The sequence below is a fragment of the Barbus barbus genome (genome assembly GCF_936440315.1).
Source record: "Barbus barbus genome assembly, chromosome: 24".
Classification (NCBI taxonomy): domain Eukaryota; kingdom Metazoa; phylum Chordata; class Actinopteri; order Cypriniformes; family Cyprinidae; genus Barbus; species Barbus barbus.
This window is the reverse complement of record NC_136752.1, coordinates 5,638,238-5,659,050: the sequence shown is the minus strand read 5'-3', so window position 1 is coordinate 5,659,050 and position 20,813 is coordinate 5,638,238. Positions and strand designations below refer to the sequence as shown.

At 37.2% G+C, this 20,813-nt stretch overlaps 1 protein-coding gene across 1 annotated transcript in view; it reads left to right on the top strand.

Annotated features, from left to right (window-relative positions):
- Nucleotides 1–18,634, top strand: part of LOC306844174 (neurexin-3b-like) — a 329,450-nt gene extending 310,816 nt beyond the window's left edge. Inside the window, exons 18-19 of the mRNA XM_079376125.1 lie at nt 6,568–6,649; nt 15,686–18,634. Coding sequence (XP_079232251.1) covers nt 6,568–6,649; nt 15,686–16,644 — 1,041 coding nt within the window. The 3' untranslated portion in view covers nt 16,645–18,634. The remainder of the gene's footprint in view (nt 1–6,567; nt 6,650–15,685) is intronic.
- Nucleotides 18,635–20,813: the final 2,179 nt, after the last annotated feature.

Genomic DNA, 20,813 nt, shown 5'->3' with positions numbered 1-20,813 from the left:
AGCAGCAACAAGGTACTTGTTTGCGATCCGTGTGGTAATTTCACTTCCCACTCTTTTTCTCATGCTGCACACAGAGAGATTGATGCTGGGTGCCTTGGGACAGCTTGGTGGTCCCAATTACGTGAAGGTGGCAGGACATGGGGGACTTCCAGGTTGAAGGGCTCATTAGAAAAAAGCAGGCAGGGGATGTGTGCGAACACAATCCTCTGCTCTGCATGAGTGTAAACAATTGCCTCAATCTATCTCAGCTCCCCTGACATTAAGAAGCTAAAGGTGTTACAAAAACAAATAGCAGCATTAATGTAAGCATGTAACACAAAGTCCCGTTCAACAGCTTGTGTAAAAAGTATTGGTAAAGTAACTTTGATACTGTAGTTGTCAAATTATTCACGATTAATTCATGATTAAGTAGTTCAACTGTCAAGGTACCCTTTTACCTAGTTTATGAACTAAAAACTGCAAATAAATCTGACTACTCAGTCCCCACAATGTATTATATTGCCCGCAAAAGTGATTAAATTAGATCTGTAGTACCACTGCAGTTTACATTTTAGACACAGTATTGCCAGTTATTTGTCAACTTTTGCTCAGTCAACAAAACTGTTCCAAACAAAAAACGCGGCTGAATGAATCGGTTTTTATTTGAAGTAATTGAGTAAATGATTCAAAGATTTTCAGAATGACATTCTGCCTGAAATATGCAAAGGCAGACAAGTCGACTGATAAAAACTGTGAAAAGTACCTGTGCATGCAGGATTGTATATCAGCACTCTTGGAATGTCACAGCCAATTTGATTTGAAGATAGGAAGTAATTGCTGCATAGTATTAGTTATAAATAATAACTATAATTATTATTTATGTAATTAACAACAAAAATAGATTCATATGAATTGGTCAAATCAAAATTGATCAATTCAATAGAGTGAAACGCATTATCAGAGCTATGAAAGGATGGACATTTTAGATTTAGCCTATTATTATTCAGTTCTAGGAACCATGATTTTATTATATGCTCAACATACATGGTCATACATGCTTTTATGATGAATGGAATTATCATTGTTGACAATATCCCTCAGTTTCAGTATAGGTCTTGGCTGGAGTAGATGTGAATGGCAGCCATTGAGTGCTGAATCCCACATTGTGCTCACTGAAAGTCCCTGCAAGATCAGTATTCAAATCAGCACCACTCACATTTAGTCTCTCTAGCCAGCGAAAGGATGACAGTGAGTATATAACCACAGGGTAAACAAACTGCCATCTCTTTCTGATGCTGTAATGAAACATCTCAAGAATGATTTATTGTCTGAATGTGGCTGCTATCTGGACAATGGTTCGGAAGCTCATAGATGTTAGCTAAAATAAGCTAATGAAATAGCCGCTTTTTTTAGAAGAACTAAAATAGCATTTACATTCATGTCCAGCTTTCCAGGTTGTGATTTGAGTGTTTGTCTTGATGAAGTACGATTAGATTTTGATTGAAAAATAAGGAGATAATTAATTGCTTTCCACGAATGTAGTGCCATGATGAGTTTAAAAGCATATGTCGTATTGTCTACTTTTATGGTTTGATTGAGTTCATTTTCATTGTTTGGAAAAGAGCATCTCCGACATTCTGCATTTTCTTATCTTACACTGAGTAATATGGGTTTGGAATGACATGAGGCAATGAGTAAATAGTAAACAATGATTTTAGCAGTTGATTTCTTCAAAGTGTTCCAAAATTTGCTTATCCTTTCATTTTGATCTTTTCAGAAATTTGCCTCATCTCAAATTACCTAGAGTTCAGCATTAGCAGAGAAATCTCTTCTTCTTGGATAACAGACTTTTCTAAATCCTTGTGGATTCCAATCCTCTGTGTCCTTTGCCCCTCTCTGCCTCTGTCCTGTGTGTCTCTGCCCAGATTTCCCTTTCCCTCTGCATCTCCATTACACACGGAGCCACACTCAGTAACTGGACGCTTCATTTTTTCCTGTCCTGATCTCGGGCTGTAATTGAAACATCCTGTTGGGCCCGTGTCGCTCTCTAATTTTAGTCAGCGAGTCTCAGTGCGACGAGGGCAGTTCTGTACGAGTGTTTGTCACCACTTCTCTGATGACCTTGCAGACTGCGGCAGGGGAGTGATTAAAGATCAAGGCCAAAGACCATTTCCTTTGCCCTGGAAGATAAATGGCCCTGTTTGAAACTGCCTGCTATGGCTTGGAACAATTAGAGTGTGCTGAGGGGAGTCGCAGGCATGTACTGTGTATGAAAGAAGGTGCACAAATACACTTCACATCCCTAAAACCAAATCTTCTTTTTTTTTTCTTTTTACTTTTGCACTGCAAAATAAATAAATTTGTTTGTAAAATAGGAAGAAAAAAGCTTTTTGCCTAAGGGGTAACAATATAAGCTTACTTCAATATATATTTTCTGAGAACTAATCATAATATCTAACATCTTTTTTTTCTGAATAAAAAATCTTGATAAAGCAGATTGTATCTGTGTTTGTTTTGGTGCTGGAATTTCATTAACCTTTTCACCTAAAAGGAAATAGCATATTATTTTGCTATGGCTCTTCTATCCAGAAAGCAGAAAATAATGTTGACTTTAGAAGACAAATGCATCGTGACCATACTCCACAAATATCAATATTAGATCGTATCCAGGCAAAACAATGTTTAGGCTTGAGGAATGAAGAATGAATTCTGCAATGTCACTGATTTATTTTCATTTATTTGCTGTTCTCAATACACACTGTTTCGTTGGAAACAGGGAACATTGGCCAGGCTCTTAAAAGATACAATACAATGCTTTGTCACGTCTACAATACAGTGTTGCATATTCAAACTCCTGTAGGACACTCAGTGAAGGTGACATTAGCCAGACAACAATGCATATCATTCTGATCTCGCTTTTTCCTCCGACCGTCCCAGAAGACAGGCTTGAGCAAAAAGTCTTGTGGCAGGCCTTTGACAGGGATACGGCCTGACGGCATCGATTCTGTGTAATACAAGCTTTTCTCGTGTCCGTCTGTCAAAGCCAAGGTCTGACATGATAATGCAGATCAAAAGTGACCCGATCGAAACAAGTGCTTCCGGCACTGAGATGGCTATCTTGTTGGGAATGACAGAGCAGAAGAGTGAGAGTGGATATTTGTTTCTGGAAGTGTTTGCATTGTAGAACATGTGAAACAGACATTCTGCAGTCTAAATGAGTCAAGAAAATGAGGCGCAAGGGTGTCTGGATATTCACAGTGCTATATCCTCCACCCACTCATCTTCTCAGGGCTCAGGGCTTTGGCTTCTAGTAGACACTGGCGTTAAAGAAATAGCTGAATATATTTGATGCGTTGCATTGATGACACTAAACTCACCAGGGTGCTCCTATTACAGGCCATTACAGTTATTAAATATGACATGACCTCATAGCCATGGCATTGCACAATCTCCATCATATTAGCATTCTAGAACAATCTAGACCTCCTCGCATCTAGTCGCATCTAGTGTGTACTGTGAGAGAATGGGGAAATGAAGAATGGAGAATGATTTCCTCACAAAATGAGGAATATTTTGCTCCCAAAATAAGTTTTTGTATGGCATGGAGATTCTGTGACAAAATTGGATTTAGCCAGCTGTGAAATCGTTTTTTTTTTTTTTTGTAAAGTACGCCCGCTAGGGACACTAGATTTGATGTCACAGTGAAAACAGGCTCATCATTGTCAAGCATGCTGTAAATTCTGTCTTATTCCCGATACCTTCCCATTTCATTTCCTTTTTGAAATAACTTTATCATGTATGAGAGTACTGCAGATGTTCCCATGGAGGTGGGCTACTCTGAATTCAGTTTGCTTTATGTCCACGAAGCAGTTCCCTTTACATGCATTTTGGGGTTGTCCTGTGACTAGTTCTGGTTGACCAATCTTCATTATTTAGTTCGTAGATCATAAGTAGAGAATTTTAAGATTTCATGTGCATGATACGTTTTACTTAATACACAAAATGGATAATCCAAAGGGGATGGTGGTTCTACAAACGGGATGCTTTTTGTCATTTTTTTCCATCCCGCCTCAATTCGAGCCCTGGCTATGATAGTGCTCTTACACGGAGTAGACAGCAAAGCAGCACAAGTTTTTTAAAGACAGCCATAATCTGAAGTTTGTTCTGATAGATTTTAGACTTGTACATTTACACAAGATGTGTTATTAAGTCTAGCCTTTACTTAAACAGAATACACTTTGTTATTCCGAAGCTGAGTAGTTCACTCTAGGCAGTCTGGAATTGCATTTGTATTGGCCTTATATTTTAGCTGTGGTCACAAAGAGTAGATGGGACATTAGTGTCGTCTCTATGGTGCTCTGAGCAGGCAGAAAGTAATTTCTGAGCTGTTATGGTCTGGTCCTGTCCTCTGACACCACTTCTGCGACTGGTCATGCACGAACACATCTGTCAAATCTCTGCTGTGATTTCACACTCTGGGAAACTGTAGTGAACAGCAGTAAGGAACTACGGGAAGTGAGGACCCTCTGATCTTTAGGAAGTTTGTCAATGCTGAATCTGCTGGTAATGTGACAGGATCATATCTGAATTAACTGTCTCTTGGCCGGATCAGTATCCTGTTATATAGCACCATTATAACAACACTATAACAATTACATTGAGAATGGATTTCCGGGCTGGTCCTAGCTGGTCTAACTTTAACCATTCTGCTAACCTGCAAAAAAATTGCTGAATTGAGCAGATTTTGAGAATCTGTTGATTAAGATACTTTTTTGCACAAAGCATTTACTGTACAAACAATCACTGCTCAAACCCAAAACCTAACATTAGACAGAAATCTATGAAGGTATTAAAGCAGCAAGACTCGAGACTGTCTTGTGTTGAATGTGAGAAATTATCATATTAATATTTGTACTTGTAAGTTGAAATTTACACAGAATCTCTTGATTTGCATTCAGGGACAATAATCAAAACACCCGTGTTTTGAATTCAAAGTTGCAGATTAATACTTACAAATGTGTAAATTAAGCCAATACATTCATCTTGGTATTCAAGTATTGTCTGGCAGACAAATAATGTAACATCTTTCATATGTCTATCTTATTATATATTGCAGTGAGTATGGCTGTAATATGTTGAACCACTTTATTTAATGACCATTACGGCCAATATAAAGCTATTAAGGCATAAGTGAAAATGAAACAGGATAAAAACTGATGCAGGTATGGGAGTAACTTACCAAGAATATGAGTGCAATAAGCTATAGCAAGTATACCGATGCATGTAGGCCAATGCATAAAATTCATATTGAACTTGATTAAAAAATGTTGCTTATTACATTCAGCAGATAAGCCGCAGCCCCAGCTCTGCTCTCTCGTGAGTTTTGCTTCAGGAATGTCACGAAATGAGTTCAAAACAGAGGGGTTTTGGTTATTTTCCCTGTATGCAAATTGAGAGATTCAGCTTTTCACATCATAGCTGTTAGTTTAACAATACGTTTTGCTACCTTCATAGAAATCTGTCATTTTTGATGCAAATGATGCCACCTTAAATTCCTACCTTAAAATCTAGCCCTAATTAAAGGTTAGGTTAGCGATAGCTGAGAAATGCTAAAAGTTTACCTTTTAAACTTCAACCCCAATTCTAACCCTCAGCCTTACACATAATCTCTCCCAACCTCCAACCCTAAATTCTGACTCCTACACCAAAAGTTTTTCTAGTCTTCTAAACTCTCAAATCAACCGTGCATGGTGCCAGCACTGTGATTAGAACACAAGTTCAGAAATATTTACTTAGTTCTTACCCTAAAATATGATTGATTGGTGGTAATGTATTCAGACTTGGATAGATCACGTTAAGATAGGAACACTAGCATACCAGCATCCCAAGACATATTCAGTATTTTGGTAGCGAGTGTCTGTCACTCAAAATATGAGCCGATTAGTACAAATGTACTTTTCCCGACAGCATCCTCTCTATCCTAGTACATAGGCGCTTTTCCAGGCTCCAGCAGAATTCTGTTTCATTAACCTGTCAAACTTAATAATAGTTAGAGCCTGTCCTCTCACCGAGCACTGCAAACTCAATCAGTGCTATGATTTCATAACCCTTGCTTTGTGATGGGGCTTATTTTATCGAGGCACCGATCCACACTGATTAACAGGCTGTGCGTGCATGTGGGGTGAAATACAACACTGCCAAAGTGTCCAGGCTGGGAGAGAACGAGAAGGTGGGAACAAGTGTGTTCATAAATCAGAATTGTGGGATAGAGGAAGGTGCTGATGAGTGAGCAGAAGGCGAGCGTCCATAGACGGTGATGATCTGTGACGGCCCATGAGAAGCTGGAGATGATAGGAGATGTATGAAGAGTCAGCCACCATAAATAAACCCAAATAGAAAAACAACCCTGACATTTCAGTCCCTGGTCTGCTGCCCTTGAGAAATAAGGGAGAGAAGTAAAATATAATGCTTGCTGCAATGATGTGTTTTCATTGTTTTTACCCATGATCCTCTTTGTATTGGTAGATTTGGCTTCACTTAAACCTTTGTTCTTTTTGTTTTGTCTCCACACGCCTCTGGGTGAACCAGCAGACAACAGATGACATTGTGTCCTCTGCAGAATGTTCCAGCGATGACGAGGATCTGGAGGAGTGTGACGGGGGACACACAGGTGGGATGGATGTGTTACGGTTGTGCTTGCTTAAACTTGGTCTTTCAATCTCTTCTATTTGAGCTCTCCCTCTCAAAGCATCACCCCCATGACAACCCAGTGTAACTTCAAAAGTGTCACTAAAAGCAATTTTTCAAGCTCAAAAACTATAACAGTAAAAGCATATGTCTATAGTGATATAAAGTTGTATATCACTGATGTACAATAGTATTTGGACACTTAAGCCACAATAAATGTCTGTATGTTACTGGGTTAGAATATAAAATATCAAACCAAATGGCGTCTGCAAACAAATATTACTAAATGTTTTCTCAGGACTTCCGAGGATTGACTTTTTTTGTAATAACTTTTAGGTAAAAGTCACTTGAATCAAATACATTAACTGTGCCACTAAGATCTGACTTACAGAAAGCGTCTGTCAATTAATTACATTTAAACTAGGGCTATATTGCATATATGAAAATATATAGATATTTGCTTCAAAGTTATGAGATTTAAAAGAAATTACATTAGTACAGCAGATGAAAGAAAAAGATTTTCTTAATTTTGAACAGTATATCTATTAATCTTTAAATAAATGTCACTTGCTTTGATATTTTGTTGTCTATTGTGCAGTGACATTGATACATTTTAAGACGTGATTTATGTGTCCAAATTCAGTTCGATTTAAGTCTGTGGGCTGATTTCTCTGAATCAGTTTACGTGCGAATGATATTGTGAGCCAGGAAGCATTGGGCTGTTTCAGAGTTACACTTGATTATGGGGCCGAACGTCACTAACATGGTTGTGTGTTTATACTAATTTTGTCCTCTCAGCGATCAACAGAGAGCCAAACTTTATGACAAAAGTACAAAATTAGTATTAAACTCCATGTAGTTCACTCTGATGCTTCAAAATGTATCAATCCTGTACACAATGGATTTCTTGCAGTGCGCGTGTGTCTGTGCGTCTTTGACAGATGATACATTTTGAGTTGTTTACAAATCAAATAATAATAATGCTTTGAGCATAGAGATTTCTGATGTGTAGCGGACTAACTGCAACAGAAACAACTCCTCCTTCCTGTTTGTTCCTTTGTTTCCTCACATTGAAGGCTTGCCTTACGTTAAAACATCTAATAGAGAACAGATATCTTCGAATTTCTGTGCTCACCTTTCTCCACACATAGCCTCTGTTTCCTCAAGGTTAAACAAACATTTTTGTGCAGTATAACTATGACGTATTAATTGGTATGGCTAAGATAAAACATAATTTTCAGAGAACTTGGGATTCGCTGTAATTGTCAGACTCCTGCAGTCAGCCATTGCAGTACCCTGCTGTTGATTTTAGTGCTTACAAGGCCATTATGGATGCAAGGCTTGTTTGGTTCATGAAAGTTTGATGGTCTGCCTGCTGCCCTGTACTGGTACCTCTTAACCAAAGGGCCTTTAATTGCTTCTAAATGTCATCAGAACACTAATTAAGGCCCTTGAATTTACCTCAAACCACACCCTGTGTTATACAAAACATATGTCCTGCGTTGACCAGGTTTTTTAACCTTCCACTCCTAAATACACCAATTAAAACCATGTTTGCTGGCATCATGCTTTGATTGTTTATATTTTCAGTTGTAAAAATGACTTCCAGCAAAAACAATGTTTTGTTTTTATTGTTTTTAAAGCATGTCATACCCGTTTACCTTGCAAGCTAGTATCCATATGGTCTGTCATTACCTTTGACTTTACAGATGGCCCCTATTTATTTGTTTGTTAATTTTACCGCATATTTTTCTCAAACTTACAAGGTCACTCTGCTCATTATCCAGAGATTTACTCTGTACTAGTTTTGAAGCCTGATGGCAGACAGTTGTGCTTTGGATAAATTCTCCCTAACTGTGTTAAATCTAATACCATCCCCAAGTCCTCTCAAATTCAATGGCAACAGGAAGTATTCTAAGGGACATTTCCAGTGTTACCTTTCATTTCTTCTCATCTGACATTCAAAATGAGTACACTTAGCTGCAAACCACCACACTCATATGATTTCATGTTGACACAGAAATTCACATCATCAGTCTGACCTTCAGTTCAGATTTCTTGGACAGTGTGCATGATATTTTCTGTTCTGTTCTGTTTTGGTTGAACCTTTTCATGTGGAAAAACATCTTCCTACTGTATCCACTCTTTGACATTCCATTCATGTGATTTGGGTTTATTTGCTGTATTTCCAAGAATTTTCTCTTTTTTTACCCTCTTGGGGGGCTTTTTCTTTGATGTCCTCATCCTTCCATTTTCCAGGATTAAAGTTGATCCTCTTGTTTTGCCTCATCTTGTGCCGCATGGAATTTTGGTGGTTGGAAAAAAAAAACGTAATAATTCTCTTCCTCATTTTTATGTTTTGTGCCATTAGGCTAAAATTAAACATCCCCACATTCTATACAACAGGAAATAAAAGGCAACAAAATCTTTTCTTGCCATCATATGTTTTATTTATTATTTTTGCCTTGTGCAGGCAACCCCATTCTGTCTCAAGAAAGTTGTGTGTGAAAGAATGACCACTCCCCCCACCCCTCCATCCCTGATCTCATCTTTATTTCTGTGCCTTTCTGCATAGACATGACTGTTTGAATGCAGATGGCATAAAAAGACTTTTATTGCCACAAAGTATATCTGTTTTTCTATTTGTTGCTTCTGATCAGTCGCATTTGACGCATGCGTTGATTGCAAAATAACTGATCCCCAATGGGAGATCTCCATCATGACTCTTGCATGGGTGTTACTGGCTCCATCTTTTGTGCTTCTCCATCCATAAGTTTGCTAACAGGCTGACCATGTGTGCTGTTATCATCTGTCTATGTGCCGATGTCTTTGTCTTTAAATGTTAATTGCCCTATCTGTCTGATGTCTTGCCGATGTTGTTGTTTCTTGTATTTTTGCACTGTGTGTTTCTGTGAAACACATTTGAACTAATGGGAATTCCACAAAAAGGCTAATAAAACATTTATATCAAAAACAGGGATTACATTGGAATTTTGAAGCTGGGGAAACCCTAAAATATTACAGTGATTCTAGTGTGGTGATACAGGCCAGTTTGCCATGATATGAAATAAACAAATACATTATCGGTTTTACAAGTCATGAAGTTTAAACAACAGAAACTAACCCAGGGTCATTGGAAACGTGCCTGTGGCTAAAACAATATTTAGTGGCTTCTTGCAAATGCAATGCTGTACCAGAATAGCTACCAAACTATTGTACTACAACAGAAAAGCCGTACATATAAATTTAATTGTGATGCAAATATCAAAATGTTTTATTTTACAGTATGGTAAAAGTATTGTGCTTTATTAATCGATAATCTGTCCCTGTAATCATATAAATATAAATAAAAGTGGGTTGGGGGGGGGGGGGGGGGGGGGTTACTGCAGATAGTGTTCATTTCAATTGGAAATTGTGTCTATAAGTGTGTTTTTGGAGTTAGAGGAACATTTTTCCAATGAGCCTACATGTATGTTGAAAGGAATCACCTATACATGGTTTAACATGGATGTCATATATATTAAAAAGATTTTTGACATCCATACTTCAGCTTTAGGATAACCAAAAAATAAATGAAGTTTATGTTCTGAATAGATCATAGGAGTGAACTTTCCCTGAAGACAAAAATAAACTCAGTAAAACGTGTGCACAAAGACAGCTGACACAATTCCAAGTATTTGATGTTTGAATCAAACAGGGGAAAAAGCTGGCACCAGTGTAGTTCAAGAAGGAAGAGTCTTTTAAAGTAAAACTGATGTTGTGTCTGTAAGATCCCTAAGGTTTCATCGTGCTGTCATCGCCTCGGTTGATTAAGATGGAAAAACAGTTTCAAAGCAAGACATCAATCAGGAAGAGCATGGAGAGGTGAACAGAGAACATGAGACCCTGAGGAATGGGTCACTGAACCACTGACACAGGCTGAATTTTGGTGTAGTCAGGCCCCATTGGGCTGGCTGTCACTTTGAAGCAGCTCTCAGATCAGTTTAGGTTGTTTAGTTGACACATTTAGCTTAATGGCCAATTGGCCATACAACAAATTGAGCAGCAGACAGTGGTCGCATGCCTCTGGGTGAGGATATTAATTTAACTCCTCACATTGAGATATGATATGATGAAGTTGCAGCAATCTGAGACACTCCAAGCCAAAAGATCCCTTAGAGAGACATTTAGAAAGACAAACTAGAGAAAACAAAACCACGGCAACTAAACATCACAACTGGGAAGGCCAAACTAATTGACCCTATGTTAAACCCCACCTTTAAAAATGACTAAAATTAATTACTTTATGTACAATTAACCATTGTTGCTGGGGCACTTACGTGTGACACCAAAAAAAAAAAAAATTATGTATTTATTCAAAAGTAGTTGAATTTAACTACTTTTGAATAAATACGTGATTTTTTATTTATTTATTTTTTTTTTGGTGTCACACGTAAGTGCCCCAGCAATAATGGTTAATTATTATATATTATAATTATTATTGTTAATTAATTCATGGATGATAAAGAGCTCATACTACTTCAGTTTGTACATGATTAACTGTAACAGAGGATTGCAGAGCTCAGAGATTGCCCAAGTCTGATGCTTTGAGGATATGTCATATAAGCCAGTTCTTGTATCTCAAGCTCTGTACGGAGATGCCCTACTGCTATTAACCTCAGAACTTATGTGGACTTCTCATTTCCCACACGTTTTAGTTGTTACACTAGTGATGGGTTAGCAGAGGCTGAGGTGAAGGAGGAAAACCACAACAGTCGCAGGTTGAGCACAATGCACGGCTGACACAAAAGGATTTGACTGCGGCGAGCTTTCTGAACCACAGGGGCCAGCTCACACAGACTCTTCTTTTAGGGGATCAGGCAGGTTTAGCCCCACACACCTGCAGCATTCATCACTGTTTGGCAAGACTCAGCGAAAGCAAGATTGTCACAGAGTTTAGACACGGATATCCATACCGAGGACACTTGGATTTGGTTGGGGACACAGGAGAGAGAGAGCACTACTGTGAATGTCAGCTATTATGGTTCATTTCTTTCATTTCGCATTCTCTCCGCTCTGAAAGTTCTGCGCAGAAACATTGTTTTTTTGAGTGTTAACAGCTGAGAAAGAGGGTGGCCCTTCAGATTTGGTTACAAGAATTAACTCCTGTAAGCAAATGCAGAGAACGCTGCAATCTATCTGAGCTGGAGGCTTAATGCAGTGTAGAAGTGTTTGCTCTGTAATTGAGCTTAGCCCAAAGAACATTTCCTCCTATCTCCGCTCTGCAAAACAAATATAGTCCCCTAAGACAAGCACACAATGTTTGCGCTGAACTTAAACACTGTGAAATGTATCATTGCTTGTTGAAGTGCTAATGTAAGATTAAAGTATTTACCAAGACACGTGGGGGTCCACTGTGGTGCTGTCTTTGTGCCTGTGGTTCTAGTAGATGCTTTCATCTTGATGAAATCATCTGGAATCATAACTTAGTAAATTAATTTAGCTCAGGATGGTCAAGGGAAGCAGTAAACAAAGCTGTGAAAGGCAACCTTTTTGCCAGTTGCTGTACTAAGCTCACTAGATAATCAGTAACAGCATCAACTATTAAAAAACCCATACTGGTTAGCCACACAAGATATTAATCTCTCACATCTACTACATACATACATACATAAATATATTTATGTAAATGTATTATGGTTATTCAATATATCTGTTAAATGGTTTCTGTCTTATAAGAATGCCATTTTATGGAATTCCCAGTCTTTATTGTCATTAATGTTGAGCGAACGGCTGTTGGTTATACAATAACCTCTGGCAAATATTTCTGTTCTAAATTGGCTTGATGATTCAGGACTAACTTTATGTTCAAAGGGTCATAATATCAATAGGTCTTTATCTTTGGATTGAGATGCTGTTGATTCACCTGTATGATTCAAGTTGGTACAGGTGTATACAATATCCCACAGCCTTTTGCCCATGAGTTTCTCAATATCCTGTAACCCTGTTCTCAGCCCTTCTGATCCCAGCTTGCAGTGCTGTGATTCTACTTTCCCTAAATGCAACTTGTTAAAAAAGCATGATATCACCTTGCAGTGAAAATCTAAAAAAACAAAAAAAAGTGATTTTCCCTCTTTTCCTGAAATACATCCCTGCTTTGTGTTGTCAAGCTACTAACAAGAGATTTACAAAAGAAAACTAATAATTATATTATTAGTTGCGAAGGTGGTGACGATACAGTGTCCCTCTTCCGTTTGACTTCACTATGTGCTTTCTGATTATTTTAATCTTGATAGTGTGAGAGAATTTTCAGTTTTTCTATGTGTTTTTATTGCTTTTGTGTTTATACATGTATACATATATATCTTCTGGTTTGTGTATATTTATATATGTATATATCTATCTATCCACTGTATATATATAAATGTTTTTGTATAAAATTATTCAAAAGAGAATTCAATCCAAAATACTGTATTTCCATAGTTTTCACGAATCAGTATGCTGACTAGAGGCATTTGGAACATTTTGTGCTTAATTATAAACAATAAACAAACAAAAAAAGACACACACACTTGGATTTTAAAGTCAGTTCTGTGTATGATTTTTATACAAACCTAAATTTAAGCAGTAATAAAAAAAAAATTGACCATTAGCTGTCTGTTTGATGTTTATATGAAGTATGAAGTGGTCCAGATGTTTGAATCTCAGCATATCTCTGGTAATGGTTTTTGGATGGAATTCTCCTTCAAAGTTCAAATAAAATACATTGGTATATATTTTTTATTATTATTTTTTTTACTGATTCTTGTTTAGTTTCTCTCTTTTTTTCTTGCTTCGCTTGGTCAATATTTAAAAGCATTTGAGAACTGTATACCTGTATATACAGCCATATATATTTTTATACATACACATAATTTTTATCAAGGACAAAAAAAAAGAACAAGATGCTAATTCCTCACCACTATCTACCACAAATGTTCAAAGTGAGTTAAATATTGATCAACATTTTTACCAGTTTGAAATCTGACTTCTAAATTGTTGGAATCTAAATTAAAAATGGAAACTGCATGGAACAGAAGTTGCAGCTTAGGGTCTGTAAGAGTGTCAGTATTGAGAGTGCTATATGATCTGGTAGATGGGCATGTATATGCTCATTGTTTGTATATCCCCACCCCTTCCTTACAGCCCAAAGCTCTATTGCCGCCCGACCGCTTCGTACCGCCCTTACATGGACATGGCAACTGACGTACACGTTCACTTCCATCTATGTCATTTCCTACCTAGTCTGTACATAGGCCTCCCTCTCTCTCTCTCTCTTTCTCTCTCTCTCTCTCTATCTCTCTCTCTTTCTCCCTCCCTTTTTCTCTCTTTTGCCCCTCCCCTTCTCCTCTTAGCAATGGTACAGTATGTACAGTCATTCAGTCGTTTAAAGAATTAATTTTAAAAAAGAAAAAAGAAAATATGTATCTGTAAGCAAAATTATCTTTAAAAAAAAGAAAATGTACAGTTTTCTTTTGTAGAGAAAAGGATTTATTTATCAAAAGAAAGAACAAATGAGCAGAATGGTGAAGTTATTTTTCATGTCATGGTGTGAATGTATGTGTCGTTGCCTCCCTGTATCATCTTGTCTAAGAAAAAATTAGAAAATCAGAGGATAAATCGATTGCCTAATTAAATCATTACAGATTAACCATACTTATCCCCAAGCATTCTTACACAACTTTCTTAATTTTTTGTAAATTTTTTCTTCCTGCCAAAATCATGCGGGCAATTTGTTGATGTAAGTCACAGAACTAATGGTATGCTTCCACCTTTTGATGAATTGTTTTATGGGCTTTATTTTTCTTTTTATGTACTTTACTACTCTCTTTTTGACTCTCTGTGCATTTGGTTTGCGAATGTTTCTAGTGCTTTGCTCTAAGCATTAACCATTTTTTTGCATTGCTTTTATTTTTCTTTCCTCTCCTTATATTTTTTGGTCCATTGTTTGAGACCTATGTTACCTTATAGTGCCCTCTGTTTGTAATCAGCAAAGCCACCTTGGCGTAGGTTTGAGCAGATTCAACCACCATCTGAATGTATGAAAAAAAAGTCAAATTTATAATCGATCTCCTTCAAGAAAAACATGTTTGTGTAAATCGATCATAAGAACATTGCGCCTTATTCAGTAAATCAAGCTGAACGCAAGTTTACCTAAAATGGTTTTACATTTTAACAAAAATTCAATCTGTTTCAGTGAAGACCAATGTGTTTATGTTCTCAAAAATTAAAAAGTCTCTGTCAAATTGAGTGATACGAATCGTATATGGTATGACATAGTGTTCACACATGAGACTAAGCATTCAGGTGTTGTTGAACTTGCATGTGACTTGTGCCATTGTGGCAATTTCATAAGAACTGTCAAAAGGCAATTGGCTTTCATCTCAAGTGTGACAGACTTGAAAGAGAAAATAAATAAAGTGATTTTCTCTACAGTCTTGATAAGCCGCTCAGAAAATTAGAAATCTCAATACAATAATTGTATTTTTTGGGAGTGTTCCATATATTACGCTCTTCATTGTTCTTATGTTCGTTGATCCAACAGGATGCTAAGACATACATTTCCTAAATTAATTCACAATGTGAGTTTTTGCTCAAAATGGATCGGCTCAGTTTTGTATTTTAACCTTTCTACACAAATCTACACTTAGCTATAAAGAGGTCCATGGTTTGCTTGTATCAGTCACTCTTAAGTTGCAGGGGTGCAATAATTGTGAGTGATCTATGTAGAGGTCAGTTAAACCGAGTATGCCAAAAAGAAAGCTCAAGACCCTGCATGTCCATTCAAGCCTTTTGATAAATTTACCTCGCATTTTTTTACATTTCTGTTCTCTCTTTCAGTTCTTTCTTGGTTTGTTTTGTCCATTGGTTTAAGTGTTTTTTGTCATATTTCTTTCCAGATGTTCTTGCTTTGCTTTAATTGGTCATGTACAGTTGCCTGTTTGCAAGCAGCCAAAGTTGAATGGACACTAATTTCCTTTCTTTTTCTTCTGCTTGCCAGGAGGGGAGTTAGTTATCCCTGTTCTAGTTGAGGATCCCATAGACATCCCCCCTGTTTTCACTCGAGCCCCTTTCATCCCCCTTCCCCCGACCCTTCACCCCGTCCTCACCATTATTGAGACCACTAAAGAGTCCCTGTCAATTGCCACCGAGGCGGGGGTACCTTGCTTGTCGGACCAAGGCAGCGATGATTGTGATGATGATGATGGTGATGATGATGATGGTGATGGCTTGGTGATATCGGGTTTTGGCTCTGGGGAGGCCTTCGACTCTAGCCTCCCCCCTACTGACGATGAAGATTTTTACACCACCTTCTCCCTGGTAACAGATAAGATCTTGACCACGTCGACCTATGAAGGTGGCTACAAAGCTCTCGCGCCCAAGTGGGAAGTAAAGGACTTTAAACCTAGCAAGGCCTCTGAGGCAGGCAGGACTACGGCCATCCCGCCTCTGCCTGACTTCAGGAGCTCAGCGGCATCACCCGTCACATCTGAGACCGCTCCTAAAATCCCAGCTGGCAAAATGAACAACCGTGAGATCAAACCCCAACCGGACATAGTGCTACTACCACTCCCCACATCTTTCGACATGGACGGCACCAAACCGAGGGGGCCGTACATCACCCAGCCCATGTTGCGCACCATCCCCAGTGCTCTGCCCACCGTGCCAGGTATTAGGAGAGTGCCTCCTGGAGCCTCGGAGGTAATACGTGAGTCCAGCAGCACTACGGGTATGGTGGTGGGTATCGTCGCTGCTGCCGCCCTGTGCATCCTCATCCTCCTCTATGCCATGTACAAATACAGGAACAGGGATGAGGGCTCCTATCAGGTAGATGAAACACGGAACTACATCAGCAATTCCGCACAGAATAATGGCACAGTAGTCAAAGAAAAACAGCCCAGCACTAAGGGTGCTAGCAACAAGAGACCCAAAGATAAGGACAAGGAATACTATGTATAAAACAAAATATGAATGACAAAACATAGAGACAGAGCAACATCTGAGAAATCTTGAACAGGACACAGTGATTTTACACAGAAAATCCTTTAAGAACTCAAACACATTGAGTCAAAATGAACCCATTTCCAAGTTATGTGATTTGAAGCACACTTAAGCACGTAAGCATAGGGAGAAGGCAAATAGGACTCTGGGGACCTTGATACCTTACTTTCTGTCTGGTTGTGGGACAATGCCAGTGTAAAATATCTCATTGTTACATTATCCCTCAAGTGACTTTCTGAGGTACAAAATCCTTGGTGTAAAAAAAGATGAAGGAAAAAAAACAAAAAAAACCAAGCAACCCTTGTCCATTGTAACCCTGTACAAATCAATGATGATCATGGGTAATGGTCATGATTTTGGACATGCATGTGATGTGTGTGATGTAGTACTGATATCTTTGCAAAGAGGAGAACTAGAGGATGTTGTTTTGGAGATGCAAAGTGGGAAAATTTGCCATAAAACAGTACTTTTCTAACCCACGCTGGAGAAGTGTTCCATTAAACAAATAGTATGTTTGTCTTTTTTTATTGTTTTTGTTTTTTTGGAATATGTGTTTCAGGGGTTTACTGTGGAAAAATGACTTTTTTTTTTTTTATTGAATTAACATATTCATTTTTCCTTCGTTTAGGCTTTTATTTCTCATCCTTTTCTCTTCCAGTATCTATCAAGGACTAATTTGCTTTCAAATTTGTATTCTGATTTAGCTCTGTCATGTATAGGCAGATTCAGCTGAAAAGCATCCATCTTTTACAAATTGAAAATGAGACATTCAACATTAAATTCAGGAATCCCTCTTTCCGTTTTGACTTCCTAGTACACACACACAACTTGCATATGGATCAACTGAACAAAGCATGACGACTGAAGGAGGGCTGAAATATTAATTTATTTGAGGAAGATAAAAGTGTATATTTCATGTTGTCACAGTCATCTGTGTCAAACAATAAATATGTTTACATATTTTATTACATCATAGATGCAGTACTTTGTAGCTCATTATTTTACATAACAGTTGATTTTGACATTTTCATACTCTTTCTGTACAAACTGAACAAACATCTTTGTTCATTATAGCTCACCCAGTGAAGTCCAAAAGTCTGAGCCCACGTGGAAAATCTGATATTCAAAACCTAATATATGTAGGGAAATGAACAAAAGGTTTCTGGATTTTGGAAGAAAAAATTAACAAATAAACAAAATAATATTATGAACAATGAAGAAGAAATATTTAAGGTTCTGCACTAGTTTCTATGTTGCTGTTTAGATAAGCTAATTGTCTAGCTTCAAATCTGACAAAGGGTCAGATTTCCCTGCTTCCATTTAGAACTAATTCTAAAATTCTATTCATATTGCTTATGTTATGATATTATTTTATGACAACAAATTAAAAAATTGATAAATGAAAAATAGAAGAATTTTACTTCTGTGGTGCCAGATGTTTGGACCCAACTGTACTGCGTAAAGTGTTATGGAAGCGTATTGTATGTTAATCTGTCTCGATGGTGTTGACCATAAGACGTTAACTGGTAGAAATCACCCTCCACACAATCAAAGCTCCATGTTACTGGTTATTTTACAACTGGTTCTTGTTTTCTATTTAAATAAGGTTACAAGAGCTAATAAAATAAAGGTGGATGATGGATTGGATTCATACTGCCACCACATTTCTGAAACTCTTTAATTATTTTTAGTCTGTGTCTCATTCTGTGTACTTATGATTTCCACCATGTTGCACTGTTGTCGTGCAGTCTTCTAGGTTTGTTGCATTCGTGCTGGCAGTAGTTGCAAATCCTCTTTTTTTCTGATGTATGTTCATTCTTTTTTGTTATCATCACAGCACTCGAGTTGTGTGCTGTAATTTTGATTTTGTGTTCTTTTTTTTTTTTTTTCAGTTCATCAGTTATTGTTTTCACTCTTGACAACTATGTCCAGCAATAAAACGTTCCCAATTGTTTTCAAGGCTAGTGTGACATTTTCTGTTTCTTATCCCAAGTTTCTGATATTCCACTGGATTATGATATTGCTAATAATTATTCATGTCTCGAGTGAGAAAAAAAGTGTTTTATAGCTTGTTGTTTTGTAGAACATCACAGTTATATGAGCACAGTAGGGCCTGTAGATAGAGAGTATGTTATTTAATAAAAATATAATTGTATTTTCAGAATGACATAATTTTTTTTTTTCTCAAACATAGTGTTTGAGAAAAAAAACACTACCACCAGGTAGGGTAAAACGCCCCCGGGAGGCAATGGGCAATTTCTGTAGTTATTCTGTTCTGAACATCAAATGCTTTGTTTTTCCATCAAATTAATTCTAACTGGTTGATTGAATAAAAATATCTGGACTTTATATTTAAAAATTACCTCAAGTTAGCTAGCCAGTTATCATCAGCTAACTTTTAATTTTATTTTTATAGACTATTTTAATTTTGTAATTCACAATTATTGATTATATTCTTTTTTATTATTATTATTATTTTAAGCTAAAACTGCCTGTACTCTGATTTTGCTGTAAATGTTTAAACCAAATTGCTTTGTCAGACTGGGGGGCATTTTACCCCACCCATGTGGGCATTTGTTGAAACCCTAACTCTGTACATGTTTCAAACTTGGTTTATAATTTATGTCATTGTAACTAAAACTATGGTAACTTTTCTGAACACATTTAGCTTTTGTTTCACTGAAAAAAAAAATGACACAATCCTTAAGGGGGAGGCGTTTTCCCCCACTCTACCCTACTGCTGAATTTTTTAGCTCTTTCCTGGAGAGCATCTACTAAAGGTAGACTACAGTATTAATAACATTATAAATCTGATTCTGGTCATTGAAAGAACAGTGGACAAGAGGTAATGGGTTACAAATCTATCTGCATTAACTGGTTAAGTGACTTTGACTGTATTGCTAATGGCACACCGTAGGGTAGACCAATAATCAATAATACAATCAGTGTTTATATTAGAATTCAAAGTCTATTCTAAGTGTAACTGACTTTGAAAAACAGATTAATGATCGCACTGTCATTTAGAATCTAACACTTCCCAAGTGGAAACGTAGCATTGAGCAATTATATTCTTCCTCCTTTCATTATCTCCTGATTTATTTGACAGTCCCTCTGCATTATTAAATGATACATGGCCATCATGTGAACTGAGTTATATCTGATCAGTGTTGTGGCTAATGTTGATGAATGAAATGAGAGTATGCAATCATCTTTCCTCATCATACTGCAGCTGGAGCCCAAATGGAGCATTTGATGAGCTCTTATCGCCACTAATAAACGTCCGCTTCACAAGCGATGTCCAAAATTGGGGAAAGCTGCTATTATGAGCGCTTAAGCAATGACATCTCAGGCTGATGAGTTTAACTAGAGAAATAGTTCACCCCAGAATGAAAATTCTGATATTATTTATTCGCCCCCTCATGTTGTTTCAAACGTGCATTTCAAATGTTATTTTTTATGGAATAAAAAATGTAAAAATCTTCACATACAGTACATAGATATTTTCCCTATCATTGCTGTTGAGCTTAAAAAAGACAAAGCACTATCAAAACAAAAGTTCATTTGGCTGGTGCACTATAATATATATTTCAAGTGCCATGAAAGCATATGAAAGCCTTTTTTGTACATTTTTCATTTCCTTTTTTCTTTGTGTATCTGAAAGGTTATTGTGTGTTGTCAAAAGACCCATGCTATGAGTCCTATAGACCAGGGATTTTCAATTTTTTTTTATTAAAAGCAAGGAATATTAAATTAATTAATAAAACAATTATTAAATGTAAGTTTGGGTAAAAAAACAAAATCTCTAATTTGTTCTATATCTTTTTTGTATACCCTTACAGTCCCCTGGAGTCTCTGATATTCTTTTTCTCCTCAGCATTTTGGCAAATAATTCCAAAGCATTGAACTGCACACAAAAAATGCCATGGTTTCACAGATTTTATACCCAGACAATGCATATATTTAGAATAAAAAATTACAGAACAAAGCTTCATTGTTCAAAGTTTTTGTCTCAAAATTGTACTCTTTCTAGCTTTTCTCACTTTTAAACTGGCAGTTGTTAAACACCAAAATGGCCTCTGTTCCTTTTCCAGCATGTTCAAACAAGTGTTTTCTTTGAACGAGCTAAT